The 15,772-nt window shown below is 45.4% G+C and overlaps 1 protein-coding gene across 1 annotated transcript in view; it reads left to right on the forward strand.

Moving 5' to 3' along the window:
• SLIT3 (slit guidance ligand 3) overlaps window positions 1–10,610 on the forward strand; it is a 553,189-nt gene extending 542,579 nt beyond the window's left edge. The window contains exons 33-36 of the mRNA XM_009285701.1: window positions 3,943–4,097; window positions 6,495–6,780; window positions 9,015–9,223; window positions 10,372–10,610. Coding sequence (XP_009283976.1) covers window positions 3,943–4,097; window positions 6,495–6,780; window positions 9,015–9,223; window positions 10,372–10,610 — 889 coding nt within the window. The remainder of the gene's footprint in view (window positions 1–3,942; window positions 4,098–6,494; window positions 6,781–9,014; window positions 9,224–10,371) is intronic.
• The last annotated feature ends 5,162 nt before the right edge of the window (window positions 10,611–15,772 follow it).

Consider the following 15,772-nt stretch of genomic DNA (forward strand, 5'->3'; position numbering starts at 1 on the left):
GCTCTGCAGCGCGGGATTGCTGGTGAAACACAGAAAATCCCTGACTCCGAGGCAGGTATTTACATACCGCAGGCTGTTTCAGAAGGAAGAGCTCCGTAAGACCACCTGATCCCCAATAAGAATTCCATTAAGATTTTAATAAAACCCTTGCAGAGAGCTGGGTCAGGAAGAGGCCCCTTGAAAAAAAGCCGAGCACAGCAAGTTTGTGCTGCGAGCTGCGTTGTGATGCACTGTTCAGCGTCTGTGGCTTTCTTCCCTTCATCTCCAGCCAAGCCACTGTCTCCAACTGTCTCAGACGATTGCTGAGTCTCCTAAAGGCCCAGCTACATAAGAGGCTCTGAGGAGAGTTCATGTAGCATTTCTCTCACCACTGGTTTCTCCCCCAATGTTGTCTCCATCTCTCTCAAAATCCAAAGGCATCTTAACGTCTTTCTGTCAGCAACAGCAATAAGTGCGTTAACACAAGTATCTCCTGGCTGGGGATTTTCTGCCATCCCGGCTGTCCACATTCAGCTTTTCTATCATGTGTTTGCGCCTTCTCAAAAAGCAAATGGGTGCTTTGCCTGTTTTGACTTTATCTGCTTTACGAAACTGCAGTGTTGGGTGATGGCTGTAAGTTCTCAAAGTCCAGGCCCAGATTAGTTAAAATCAGCGTTAAAAAGTGAACGAGTCAGAACTGAGTAATATTCATCCATGTGTACCTACAGACAGGGGCCTCTCACTCCCTCTCCAGCAAAAATACCAGCCCTGGGTATGCTGAAGGGCGTGAGCACCATGTGGGGTGGCTGCTTCCATCGCCAGGACGCACAGACTTTTGTTTGTCCATTAGTCAAGGCATAATCTGGAAAAAGCACACACTGCGGAGGAGTAGGTGATTAATGCCTGTGAAATCCTGGCCCAGGGAAGAGCCAGCCCTGCCAGACGTGATAGTGTTGTCCTCTGACGAATGGTCGTAGCTTGGCCTTCTTCAGATAACGATGTAGTTTTGTGCGTTAGCTTCAGATATTGATCCCACCAGGGAAGGGTTCCCTATCGTACAGCCATCCATCCCATCTTCTCAACGCTCAGCTGTCAGAGCCGATGGGTTTTGGCTATACTTCCTCCTTTCATTGGCACTTCTGCGTAGACTAACAATTACAAATATGCATTTCCATTTATCTTGCACCTTTCAGCTGGAAGTCTGAGTACTTTACCCATATGAATTAAGCATTGCAACACAACAGTTAGATATGCAGGGAGCACACAGGGATCACCCAGTTGGCGCATTGCCGTAACACAGCTGTTTCTTGTAACGTGGCAGATACTTAGCAGAATTCAAGAATATCTAAACAGAAAGTTTGGACCAGCTGTTTTCAAACTTACTTGAGCTGTCAATCCATAAAGTAGTCTGCTAGAGGTGTGGGCCCCAATACAGTGGGCTCGGGTACAGTGATGATAGGCTTGCTTTTCTGAGGTACAGGCACTGTATCACCTTTGGCAATGAGTCTAGCATAAGTCCTCAGCCTCTCATCCCGGCCCACGCAGCTCACTGCCCTTGCAGTGGCCCTGATACAACTGTATTTTGAGCCAGACTGTCTACTAGATCAACTGGATCTGGATTTTTGTACAATGCCAAGCCTTTATTTTTTTTTTTTTCTTAAAAACACTTCAGACAGTACCATCAGCTCCAGGTTCTTGAGACCTAGCTCCCCGGGGCGCTCTCGCTATCCTGAGGATGAGCAGCACCTGCAGCCCAGCCACTTTCCTGCAGGTCAAGGGCGAGCAGTTCAGCCAGCAGAGCTTTCCCGGGAGCTGTCCTGTGGCAGAATTAACTTACCTCCTGTTTATGTAAAGCCTTATAACCTGTGTAATCTTACATAAACTTTTAAAGGCATATGTGTTTGTGATTCATCCCAAAAAACTCTGGGGACAGCAGCACTGTAGAGGCACATCAGCTCAGTTCTGAAACAGTGGTGCGCTCTTCTTAAACAAGCACATCCTCAGAAACACCTGCAGTGCTGACTTTCTGCCTGACATTGCTCATGTATAATTGGTTATGTCAGGTCTACTGTAAAACACTATAAAATGAAATTTCTTCCAGAAACAACTGAATTCTGGTAATTTCCAAGTGATGTAATTTGTTTCTGAAGTTGAGGTCCTATTTCCATGCTACAACGCCCTTACACATCAGTTATGTAGGACTGGGCACTGAAGATGGGCAGCATGTCATCTAGGTTGAGAGGTGGACACATCTGAAAGGTGATTCATCCTCAGAGATGAGTCACTCCTTAAGTGTGTCTGTTCCTCTCCACTGATAGTAAAGAAAATCTGGGTAAACAGCTCAGAGACATCTACATTGCAGCTTTACAAAACACCTGAAAGGAATCTGACCTATGACTTTGTAACTTACTGAGAGGATGCTGAGCTTACGGGCCATTTGAATGAGCAGAAACCCATTCTTAAAACTGAACTTTTACATTTTAATATGGTATTTACCACTTGTGCAGCAATCCCAAATCCAGACTGTTGGCTAAGCAGTATCTCAGGATGCCTAAATCCCACAGTTGGTGTTTTCTGTCTTTATCCTTGTGTAACAGAACCACCACCCAGCTAGCGAGCCTGCCAGGAGGAATTTGGAAAAGGGTGCTTGCAGGCCAAGCTTAAGATGTCTTGGCAACACTGTGCATGTGGGCAGTTTACATAGCCCACAGTCTAATTTCGGCTGTAACCGCTACTGCTATTAGATTCTCATTATGCACTGGTGTTGGCATGCGTATGGAACAGAGGCTGTACCATTTAAGTACATCTACAGCAGTGGAAATGTCCCATCACGTCTATAACTACCAGCCTAATTTGAAACCCTCTTTGCTCGAGAGCAGGTAATCTCACCCTTGCCCATTCTTGCTTTTAGGAGTGCATGAAGCTATCGAGTTGTTTTAGAGAATTTCAACATGCAGCATAAAGGCTTGAGAGCTAAAGCTGCCCTGAAAATAAAAAACGATAGTGTGATGCAAATTGAATTGTACCACTGCATCTTTTAATTTCTGGGAGACTGACCTGAAGATGAAGGTGAAGATTGCATGTGGTGCAGACTAGCAAAGAGCTGTTGAGTTATCTGACTCACTGCAGGCTTCATGCATTTGAAAAATCAGTGTTAAAAACACCTGAGCAATAAATAACTTGTCTGCTCAGACGGCTACCCGCTCCCTGTCCCCCCCCAAATTCCTGCTGTCTTATTCTCAAGCCTCAATCTACACCTAAATGTTTCTCAAAGAGGAGTAGCAATTTGTCAGTTTTCCTTGCGTTCGGGTAGGACTGTATTGTATTGAACAAAGTACCTCAGTCATTTATAAGCCAAAAACTGCTGAATTTCTTCTCTGGCTTTAAGAAACTCAGCCTGTCCTTATGCCTCGGCAGGTAGTTACAAGATACTTCTGCTGTAAGGAAATGCTGGTTTCAGAGGCCCCTGCTGTCTCTTGCCCCAAACTGCAGTCCCTCCCTGCCCCTGGGAAATAATTTGAGTTTAAACTAACCATACAAAAAGAAATCATTTCAGTGATCTGGCTTGCAACATGGGCACCAAGCAGCGTGACAGAGGGCAGCAAGCTGTGGCTGAGAGCACAGAACAGAGGTTTTTAAGTAATTTTGCCACCAAAGCCAATGTATCATGTAGCTACACCCTTCCTCCTGTGCCTGGGGAAACACAACTACAGTAGCTACTATCCTGATTAGCTGTCCTCTCAAGCGTTACATATGTTTAGGTACTGCTTGCACAGGCATCAGCAATGTTTAAATTTGTGCCTTGGAGGCTAGAAGAAATGTCGAGAACACAGTGACCGTAAAGGAGCATGGAATGCGAGCTGTGCCTTGCAAAGTGTAAAAGCTGGAGATAGAATGTCACAGAAGCAGAGGCAGTTCATTGTTGACATCATCTTCTAATTTTCTTTTTTCTTTTACTTCTAGTGTGGAAACAGTAAATGATGGGCAGTTTCATAGTGTGGAACTCATGATGCTGAATCAAACTCTGAACCTGGTGGTGGACAAGGGGACTCCCAAGAGTCTAGGAAAACTCCAGAAACAGTCTTCTGTCAGCCTCAACACACCCCTCTACATTGGAGGTATAGTGAGTTGCTCTGGACTTTGAGATTTTCACAAGTCTTCTCAGAAGCAAATCATCTTCCATCCTACGGAGAGGACTCTCGGGGTGGGGTGGGGGGTGGGGGAACTCGCAGTTTGCCTTTCCCCTCTGCCAGAGGTTGCTTCCCCGAACAGAGAGCCTGGAAACCACACCTCTGCTCTTCTGCTTCGTACTCCATAGTCCACTAGCACCCCACCGCACGGCCAGCACAAGCTTGCACGCCAGACCAGGGACGTTAACCTCAGCACAGCACAGGCGGTTTCTATGTTTTACGGCCGTGGCAAGAGCAATCAGTCTGTCATTTCTAAAGCTTGCAGAACTGGCTGGCACCAAGATGTTGTGGTTGAAGAATACAATGGAAGTATCACAAACAGCCACTGCAAAAAAGCAAATCAATAGTCAGTAGGTTTAAATATACCATAAATGAGCTGTATTTCTGCTGGAAATTTTATAGAGGTCTGAAAATTTTGGGGGGGGAAGATTAAAACCTCCAAACCATATTAACACACAAGCTGACTAAGAACTTCTTGGCTAATAGTTTTCTCATTGGAAACTGAAGCCAGAGCTTCAATTTTAGAAAGGTATTAGAATTGACCAAACTTCAGTTAAGAAGTTTTTTCACATTCTGTACTGAATTTTGGGGGAAGGAGGGGCCAAGTGGGGTGGGGAACAGGTGCCCAGAATAATGAGTATCCCACTGATTAGGTGTCTGGGTACGAGAGACAGAATGAAGGCTGTGCTCTGCCCGATTGATTTGTTTTTGCCAGAACCACCCCCAGCTCTATTCTGGACTGAATGTTGAAATCTCTCCCTTTCAGTGACACAGAGTTCTTGGGTTTTCTACACAGCCTGTTCTAAATACAAAAGTCAGCAGAACAATAATAGACTCAGAAAGTCTTTGGGCTTTTTCTAACCAGATCGTTGAAGCCAATAGTAGAAACTCTTAGCAATTTCACTTGGTGCTTGTCAAGCCTTTGGTAAATAATTCCTTTTAATAACACTTTTCTAAAAGAACGCTGAATATTGCCCTTGTAAGTCAGAAAACTGGCTAATCTTGCTTTGTACAGACCTGAACTTTTATAATTGGCTCCTATTAAGAATGTCACAGGCTATTAAAGGGCATTATGCATCAAAGATAATCTGCTGGTGAGGCCATCACAATTTCTCCCTCTAGCACAGCATAAAAGATACCAACCCCACAGCAATTTATACACAGGGAACTTGGGATGTAATCACGTGGAAAAGTTTTGTTAATGGATGAGCATTCTCAAAAGGCACCTACAAAAATGCATTCACAGGACAAATCTGAGACCTAAAATGAAGGACTATTGGATACCAGAAGCCATGGGCTCAGTGGAGACTTTTTTTACTGCCCATTAAAATTCTTTTTGCTTCTTTGTAAACCCTCACTGTTCTGCATGCGCCACCTCGCTGCATGTGGCATTCCCATGGATGCCAGCTGCCCTTCCACTTCAGACTGTTTAGTTAAAGTAATTGATTAAGTTACCCCAGAGCAATTGTTCCTAACCTACACTAAGCTTTGAGACAGACTTGAGCCTTCATGTGCCCAGAATTTTGTTCATCTCTCCAAATACATTACCTGGTCTAGCAACTTTCCTCCTAACGCACGGTTAAACAAAGATGCTGTTTTGGTTTTAAGACCATCTTTAACAGTGGAGTTACTTATGGATAGCAAATTCAGAGGCCTTACGCAGTTGAAAATGGAAGCACTTGCCTGTGCTAATGCAGCTGTACAGCCCAAGCGGATGTCAGTGGGGAGGGCATAACACAACATCCGAAGGAATCTGCTGGCCATCTGAGCGTGTGAACGCTTCCAAGTGCTTGAACAAGATGGAGGGTACTCGCCACAAGACTTGGCCTGGTCTCCTGAAGTACTGTTCTCTGTCTCTAGAGTTCTCCTGCGCTAGTTTCGATGGGGTGCACTCTTACCGCTCCCTGTCTTACCGCTGTCCTCTAGTAACGCCTAACTATCTTGCTGTATCCCAGACGTGGTAGCTACCTGCTGGCAAGTAAAGACATTCTTCAGCCTTTCAGAAGGATACTTGCTATTAAACTATAGACAGAAGGAGCATTATCTAAGGACGAGAATACATGGCCATCGGCCAAAAAACCTGGGCTTTTTTTTCCTTTTTTTTTGTCATATACTTCTTACGTAAGCTTGGGCAAGTGATTTTATTTTTGTTTCTTTCTGTTTCCAGAATGAGGACAATGAGACTGTGCTACCTTACAAAGGTCCTATGCAAATTGATTCTTTAAAGATTATAAGGGGCTGTGACAAAAGAAACGCTAGCAATTATAGTTTATGTACTATCATTGTAACTGTGAGTAAACCTTCCCTTTTTGTTTTTATCTGAAGGGATCCCGACCTCTACTGGATTATCTTCACTGCGCCAGGGTGCAGATAAGACACCAAATGGTTTTCATGGATGTATTCATGATGTCCGCATCAATAACGAGCTGCAGGATTTCAAGGATTTACCACAGCAGTCACTAGGAGTTCTTCCTGGCTGCAAATCCTGTAACATCTGCAAGCACGGTATTTGCCGGTCCCTAGAGAAAACAAGTGTGATTTGTGAATGTCACCCAGGCTGGACGGGCCCCCTGTGTGACCAGGAAATTGGAGACCCATGTCTTAACCACAAGTAAGCTCAAACGAATGCTGATGGGAGGGTGGAAGCTTTACAGCTAATGCATATTTCACGTTTCATCTTGTAAAACCACATCTGACTATTTTTGGAGGTGCCGGGTTCCCACATGAAATTATTGACAGTTGTGAGACAGCATCCATGGCAACTCTCAATTTCCACTTCTTGTTCTAATGTTGCTCACTCTCCAAATGAGCTCTTTGTCCTGGAGGAGCTAAGGTGTTAATACTGCAGGTCATACTTTCAGCTGTGACTCTACACATTAAAATACGAAACCTCGTGTTAATAGGTACAGGTTACCTCTCAGGTGGTGAGTGCCTGCACTTATCCAGAGCAGAGCTACCTGTGAGCGGGAGGTACACATTTTAGGGATGTGCTCACAGCAGCATTGGACCCAGTATTCAGACTAACTCCCTGAAGACCATTATGCACTCCAGTGTGAACAGTTCCAAATTTCCCAAATAGCTGACTGACTTAAATATTGCACTCTGAAACACCCCTTTAACGTGCAAGTTTAAAGGATAGCATGGAGTTGCATGCAAAGGGAGCAGGAGTGTAAAGCATTCACAGTTCAAAGGCTCGATAACCACATCTCCATCAGAAACACTGGATGAATAGCTTACTTATGGCAAGCATGCAAGGAAACAGCCCAACGCGGAGCAGCAGTCTGCGTAGTTCAGTGCTGTTTCATAAGCAGATGGAAGTACTTCTGTTTTAGAAGCTACTTTGGTTGCGCTATCTGCGGAAGGGGCTTTTCAGAAGCACATACTTTTGACAGGTAAATTGACACAGTGAATAACCACTCTTTTAAGGGCAGAAATTTAACTTGGCAGAGGTACCATTTTAAACTTGCTTCTGGGTCTAATTCTGCAAAGTACTGAACTCTGGAAGGTGTTGAGAGGCACCTGACAGTTTACAGACCAAAGGCATGAAGACCCAAGTGAAGAAACACTCGGAGGCCCAAATGTTTCCTTGAATTTCTAACGTCAACATGAAGCTGTTGTGGTTGGACAGAGAAAAATAAGAGAGTTCCAGATGTTTACGTGATGAGGGATTGTTTCTCTCATAATCTAAGGAGGGTGATGCAGTCATGAATGTAGCCCCCTTGCTAAGGAAAGTAGCTGTGCGTGTTTTTAATGCTCGCATACTGTCCCACCTTTCATTAAATCACTTCAGCCTTTTGGAGTTGTCTCCTTAAAGCCAATCCCTTTGTGTCCAGGAGAGTACGGTGCCCTGCTGGCAGGTGTCTGCTCCAACACTCACAGGTTAATCTCGGTGAGGAAATGCAACTGTAAAGAACAGGTAGTTGATGATAACAAGAGCTACTTTCCAAGCACACCTTTGGTTAGTGGGGCAGAAAATACTGGTTTATATAGACTGTGACTCCCTTTATTACAGTATTTCGCATGTCTTGACCTGACTGAAATGTCTTTTATTATTTGTGCTTTTTAGTTCAAAGCTTAAAAATGAAATGTACAAGGAATCAACGTAAGCAGGGAACAATTTTAAAGTACCAGAAAGAAAATAAATAAAAATAAGAGAAAGACATGGGTTTATGTCAAGTAGGACCTGATATAGCAAAGGCTTATAAGCCCTGAGCAGTTTTTCCTTGGCTGGACAGTGTTGCTCTCTTCCCTGTCCTCAGCCCATTCCAAGTCTGTCCCTGTCCCAGAAGTGGGGATGGGTGTCAGAGAACCTGCTAAGGATCAACACCCCTCCCTGTGGTATTCCTCAGAAATACCAAAGCTCACTGCAAACGACATGAGCCAGGGAACCCTTCAACTGCAACTGCCCATGAATAAGTCTGTGCACAGCTTTTCCACAAGCACCTTCATTTATCACACTGTTTTTCATCACCTGATACAATTTGTAGAGTAATTCTGCTAAGGAAGCCTGGGCATGCAGCTTGATTGTTGGCACTTAGTTGTACATGCTGATGCTGTAAATGTGAGCTGTCTTGTGTGGATGCCAAGCGTTGGTCCGTGCTCACGGAGGAGCCTAATGTTTTTTCAAAGAGATCACTTAGGATCACAAATTCTAAATGTAGTCTCTGAACGTTATCCAGTATTCACTGAAAACTCACAGTTTCTTCAGCGTGTTTGACACTGAACTGCTGTTTTTGGATTAGTATCCTGGAATTAAACGGGCAGAGATGCCAAAACCAAACATGCCTGGGAAAAGGAACTTTCACGTCTAACACAGGCCAGCTCTAAATGCTTCTCTTTCTCCAGGTGTCTGCATGGTAAGTGCATGGTGGCCAATGTTGCTTACACCTGTAAGTGCATGGAGGGCTACACAGGCATGTACTGTGACAAGAAGAACAATTCCTCAAATCCCTGCAGGATTTTGAAATGCAACCACGGGCAGTGTAAAATTTCCGAGCACGGGGAACCCTACTGCGAATGCGATCCTAACTATAGCGGAGAACATTGTGACAGAGGTACGCTTGGCCGCAGGGCCCGGGATGCTGGTCTGCTGCATTTCTGTTTTACACCTTTGTTTTTACCTCTCTTCCGCGTGACTCGTATTTGGGGGTAAATGGCAAATAGTAGAAGATAAAGCTAAGTCAGCCTCTGCAGAGCAATACAGGGAGGAGAAAAGAACCACACAACAGCTAGCTAGCTACTATCCAAACATATGGAAAGGGGGACATCTGTAGCGAAGGGTTTTATTCTCTGTCTCCTGAATCCTCAAGGCTTGCTGCTCGCAGGATTCCGGTGGGATGTGTAAAGGAGAGGTTGTTGTGAGGTTTACCCTTAGCAAACAGTGATCAGGTAATTGCAGTGCTGGGAAAGGAGGTCTCACGCTGCACACCAAGGGCTTTTGTAGATGACAGGAGCAGGAACTGGAAGGCAGGAGGTACTGCTCGTCTGAAGTGGCAGTAAAGATTCTCAGCTTGCTCCCTCTGATGCAGCTGGGCGGGTTTCCTGGGGCATCCCACAGATTGTGCTGGGCTTTCCTACTAGGGCTGGGGCCCAACTCTTCTGCCCTGACCTGAAAAGACTCACTGGAAACTCAGCGAGTTCTATCTTCATCCCTTCTGCCTTTATTTGTTCCCGTACAGAAGGAAGGAGCTGGCTTGTATTATTTTTATTTAGGTTGTGCCTTTCCTGTGAATGAACCACAGACTTTCCAAATTATACACATATACGGCCTCACCAAAATGTATCTGGCTGCTGCAAAGTGACTGCAGAACGGCACAGACATTTTCAGGTATCCCAGATTGCTAATGTCATGCAGAGCGGGCTGACCTTTGATCCTGAGAAGCAGACATAGTAAAACTAATTCATATTTTGCAGGAGTGTTGCAGGATTCAACACTCAGCATTCATTAAAGCACCTCCAGAACTGCTGATCAAAGCCAGCAGGCCTGCTTGGCCTCTGCCTTGTGCCGGATATTACACATTTGTGTAACACAAGCTCTGTTTTGATGGCAGGTACAAAGCAGTAAAAGATTAAGGTCCTGCTCATGCCATCTGTTTGCCTTGAATATCGTTACATGTACAGGGCTGTCTGCTGACGTTTGGGGAATACCTGGCAAAATGGTTACCACATTTTTTTTTCCTTTACATCTCTGTTGTCTCACCAGAGAATCTCTGCCAAGGAGACATAATTCGAGAAGTAGTCCGTAAGCAGCAGGGCTACACGTCGTGTGCCACTGCCTCCAAAGTACCCCGCCTGGAATGCCGCGGCAGCTGCGGCAACGGGCAGTGCTGCGTTCCTCTCCGGAGCAAAAGGCGGAAATACTTCTTCCAGTGCGTGGATGGCTCCACCTTCACGGAAGAACTGGAGAGACATGTGGAATGCGGCTGCTCAAAATGCTTATAAGCCATTCTCCAGTCTCTTGCCACTTTAATCGACTCAGAAGCGCTATCAAAACGGGACCTATTTACTTTCAGAGTAAAGAAGAAGAAAAGAATTATTAAGTATATTGTAAAATAAACAAAAAATAGAACTTATTTTTATTATGGAAAGTGACTATTTTCATCTTTTATTATATAAAGTATCGCACCACTTTGGGTATATGTATCATATAGTGAGTTATTTTTACCATGAAACTTTTTTAACAGTTGTAAGAAAAAAAAATTCAAAAGTTGAAAGTTAAAAAAAAATATATAAAGAAAACATAGCCTAACAGAGAAATGTGGGGGTGACTTTATATGTATGCACAATGAACAAATGTAAAGGTGTTCCAAGGACCTGCCACAGAACTGATACGGGCTGAAGAAATCTCCGAGGCTCTGGGTAGGTCTCCTAAGAGAGCGGATCCCCATGACTGACAGCCATCTCGCCTGCTCCGGCACCCTGAGAAAGCCTCCCCCTCGGTCCCTTGCTCTGCCTAACACTGCCGACGCTGTGTTGGTGCGGATCCCCATGACTGACAGCCATCTCGCCTGCTCCGGCACCCTGAGAAAGCCTCCCCCTCGGTCCCTTGCTCTGCCTAACACTGCCGACGCTGTTTTGTTCCTGTACAGTGGCTCCGCTTGCTACCCTTGAACTGGTTCCCCATAGCACGTAGGCACTGCCGTAGCTTGAGGCTAACCACATTATTTGACTATTGTAATACTATAATGCATTTTTTGCTGTGTATGTTGTATTATCTGTGTTCACATTATATTCTTCAGCAACTGTATCTATAGAGCACAGGCGGCTTTATCCAAAAGAAGGGGACGAAGGGAAAGGAAGTGGGGAAATATATGTTGCTTTGGGAAATTTGGGGGCAAAATGTGACGTAAGTGCTAAGTAATGCCTAATAAATGACATAGTACTTTTGTGTAACTCCTCAGCTATGTTATTTCCCAAGTTCGTGCCTTCTTGCTCCCAGCCTTGAGCCTTTTTTTGTATATGAAATGTAAGGAATGCACTGCTACATAGTTCATCACGCCTTGACACTTTAACTTGCAAAGGTTGTAAAGAGCATGAAAATATTGCAGGTGCCAGAACGTACCTGCAACGTAATGGCTTTTACTCCCACTGTCACCTGAGCCACGGGTGTAAGCTGGGCTGTGGCTGCCTGTTCATCCACACTCTGGCACCGAGCCGCTGGCTACCTTTCCACAGCTTTTTAAGCGAGCAGAAGTTGCACTATATCCATGTGAAGGTATTCAGCCGACGTTTGTCTGCCTTAGCAGCACTCCCTTCTCTGCACCAGGAGAGGCGTCACAGCTCCGTCCCGTCCTGTTTCGCATTTGGTGCGGATTGACCAATTCAGCCAAAGCTTTTCCATCTGCACTGCTTCATATCCTGCACTTGTGTCCCCCAAAGGACTTCCATTACCTTTAGCTGTGTTCAGAGCAAATGCTGAATAGGAAATGGAAATCAATGCAGGGATAAATTCTCACTGTGAATGTGAGGCAAAAATGGACTCTGGGAGTGAGTTTGATTTTTGGAGGGTTTTTGGCAGGGCTACCTTTCAGGGTCAGTAAGTACGTGCAAAGAGTACCATGGATACCTTGAAGTTTCTCGTACTGGAAGTTTCTCTTACTGTAAGTTTCAAACATCCCCATCAACCACTGTTCCGTTATCAGTGTGGTTTCTTTCTTTCCCTAATATAGCAAGTATTATGGTCTGTCCTTCAATTTCTCTTTCTCTCAGAGAGGTAAAGTCAGAGATGATTCCTAGCAGCCGTAAGCTCCTTTTGGGAACGCTCACTGGTCTCACCAAAAAGATTTCAGATCAGGGGCTTCAGCAAAGGATGAGTAAGAAAGCTGAATCAAGTAAACAGGGCTTTTGTTTGACAGGGGCTTTGGAAAGATGCACAAAATGCGACCCTGCCATGACAAGTATAAATGTTTGTTTCCCATTAAAGAAACGCGACCAGCTAGCTATCATGCAACCAGAAAGCTCTAACACGCTTAGCGTTCTTCTGCTACGTCAATCTCTCCTTAACTGCAGCAGTTCACTCGTATAAACCATAACCCTTTGTTACTACCAGAGCAACTCGAGCAGAAGGGACATAACCAATATAATAGCCGTCTCACAAAATAAATATCAGTGTGTGGAGCCTGCAATCAGTGGAACATAAAACAGTCACTGGTTAATGTGCCAAACTGACTGAAACAGTACAGCTCAAGGGCCAGGGAAAAACTAACCCTGGTTGCAAGTACTATGGGCTGCTTTTTGTTTTGAATACAACGTCAGAAGCTCACAGCAGCTGGAGTTTGTGGTGTACGACAAAAATCACCCAAACCCACAACCTACAGGTTTTAAAAATTCGTGCAAGTAACTGCAGACACTTGTACAAATACGTGCCTGGCACACCACTGCCGTTAAAGTTTCATTCCTGCTTAAAACACTTTAATTTCTAAAGAAGCAGCTGCTGTGGTGCCAGGCAGAAGAAATCCAGACTGAGCAGTGGCTTACAAGCCCTCCGTGTGCTCTACTGCACAATTTGTAGCCACGCAACTGCCAAGGCCTGCAGACACACGGCCCCTCTGGAACACCACCCAGAACTGTGTTCGCTTTGTCCCTTGAGCAGCAACGCCTATGAGAAAGAAGGTGGCATTTACTCCTGGCCTCGCACCTGCTGGAGGGTGCTTTAAAAGGAATGACCTTGACTGGCAAGGCAAAAGCCATCTACGCCTTGTTAACACATCACTCCGGGATTTATTTAAGCAAAGCCTTGCAGCAAAGTGACCAGCAACGACTCAGCAAGGCTGGCCCTGTTCCTGGCCCTTGTCTGTCACGGCACTTCAATGTTAAGTGTTGGGATAAAGAACTAAGAGTATCTATTTTGTAATCAAATGATGCAATTTTTGTATGCTTTTAGGCCGCACTTGCCATTGGATAGTGATGTTTTATGTCGATGATTCTCTGACTTCTATAGAATTCTTTTATGTTAAGAAGAAAATAAAAAGCATTCAGATGTGCCAAAAATGTGAGGTTAACTGAAGTGTAATTAGCTCTGACAGTTCCTCTGTAACCTGCCTAATGTTACAATAGATTTCAAGAACTGCGGGTACAATGCAGTAGTTTTTACCTCTATAAAGTTTTAATATAAAGTGAAGAAAGATGCTTACCCTTAAAAAATGGCAATGCAGACTGGTGTGAACTGATGTATTTTATTAATAGATTCTCATTGTGATGTAAGTTTAAATAAATTGTTGGGTTATGGAAGATTGTAACATACCTTGTGCTGCAGATTATTTCTATGTGTATCTGAGGTGTCGAGTCTGACCTCTTAGAGTACGTGAGGTAGCTCAGGGAAAACGACGGGGGAGCTACACACGTTCCTCTTGGACAGATCTAGTCAGAGAATGGCTGTAGTTAAAGGTAGCATGAACAGCAGTTACATATTTTTAGGGCATCACGACCTAATCTTTTAGGAGTCTTACACACACAGATTAATTAAGCCACATAGTTTTTGAGCCTGGGCATTTTCTTCAATGAAATATTTTATTTGCTGCCTTTTATTTTTTTTTAACTGCTTGAGAAAGGCCCGCAGCAGCAAAAATACACTCATTAACTAATGATAGAGTAAATGAAGAAATATTGGGAATTGGGGTCAGAGGAGGTCTGACTGAGGAGAGGGAAGTCACACAGCCAACAGTGGATGACGGGGATCTCGTGATGTCCTGACACACGTATATTCCAAATTTGCTGCCACACCTCTGTAGCTGATTATTATTATCAGCAGCCCAGATGTAACAGACCTCTCCTGTTCATTGCACTCCAGCCTGAGCATAGAATAAAACGAAGCTCCCACCTAGTCCTCAGCCTTCCCTCACCTGTGCCCCTGCGTAACACTCTCACATATTGCTAATTATGCCTCAAACTACAGCCCTTAGAGTTGCCTTTACCGTTCCATGCAAAACTGGTGACAGCACTCGGCCAATAAAAACACTCAACCTTAATGAGCATCATTAAGCCTGAACTATGAAGGTTAATTATATAATTGCAGCAGATGGTAGCATTTTCACCTAAAGCAAACCCAGCTGAGCCCGCTAAAAAAGCTAGCGGGAACTCTTCAAAAATTTCTAGGTACTGGCTGAAGGAACTGGTTTGCACAACAGTTATTTGTATTGCTTGTGGCTTTGCAGCGCATGGGTTCCTGGGCGAGCGCTCAAGCGACCGCAGCCCAAGGATAAAATTCTCCTGTTTGTGCTTCTGCTTGCAGTGCCCTAGGTATCGCTTTTTAGCCATTGGTCTGAGGCAAACAATGCCAAGAAACTGTCTATCCCGCGTTCCTTTATCTTTGTTTTTTCTAGTCGGCAGGGAATAGTTAGGTGGTGTTGCTGTTTGCAGGGTGTTTGGCTGTGGCTTTTGCGTTGTTTTCTGGGGGTCCTGTCACTTCTGACCTCTGTGGCCTCTTCTACGAGTTACCTCCCGATTACTACGTCACCTTACACAAGACAGCCTCACAGTTCAGTGGGCTAGACAGGCAGAATTGGCTTAGTTTTGCCAAGCCCAAGGCGCTCTTGAGTAATCCCTTCAGCTTAAGGCCCAGCGAGATGTCAGATGGGATCACTGGGTGGCAAGTCCAGTATCGTTCTGTGCGTGAGCTGGGCCAGAATGTTTTCCCGGATGTGCCCTGTAGCTTTCGAGGACAGCTGAGGTGAACGTCAAATGAGGTGCCCCAAACCAGCCCTTGCGCCCCACCGCTGAAGCAGGACGGGAGCCCAGAGACGGTACTGCCAGCCACTGGTAGGAGCTTTCGGGGTCTGTGGCGCACACCTGCATCCTTCAGCTCTGCTAGCCGAGACCCAGCGCTGATCCACCCTCATGCTGCCACCGCGCGTCTCTGCCCCACGCCGGGGCCTGACCCTGAGGCCCTGGCACTGCCCCAGGCCCTGCTGGGGTGGCCACTGCCACCCGTGTCGGGGTCCCCAGGCAGGTCACCTCCCCCGGCTGAGGCTGCTCTGTCCCCGTCCCGCCGCCGGGCTTGCGGTCGTTTGTTTCCTCGCTTGCAGGTACGGTTACTGAAAACGCAAAGAGAGCGCGCACAAACGCCGCGACCAGGCCAGCCCCGCCCCACAACCCGCTCCGGCGCG

Source organism: Aptenodytes forsteri, unplaced genomic scaffold, assembly GCF_000699145.1.
Source record: "Aptenodytes forsteri isolate BGI_AS27 unplaced genomic scaffold, ASM69914v1 Scaffold54, whole genome shotgun sequence".
Classification (NCBI taxonomy): domain Eukaryota; kingdom Metazoa; phylum Chordata; class Aves; order Sphenisciformes; family Spheniscidae; genus Aptenodytes; species Aptenodytes forsteri.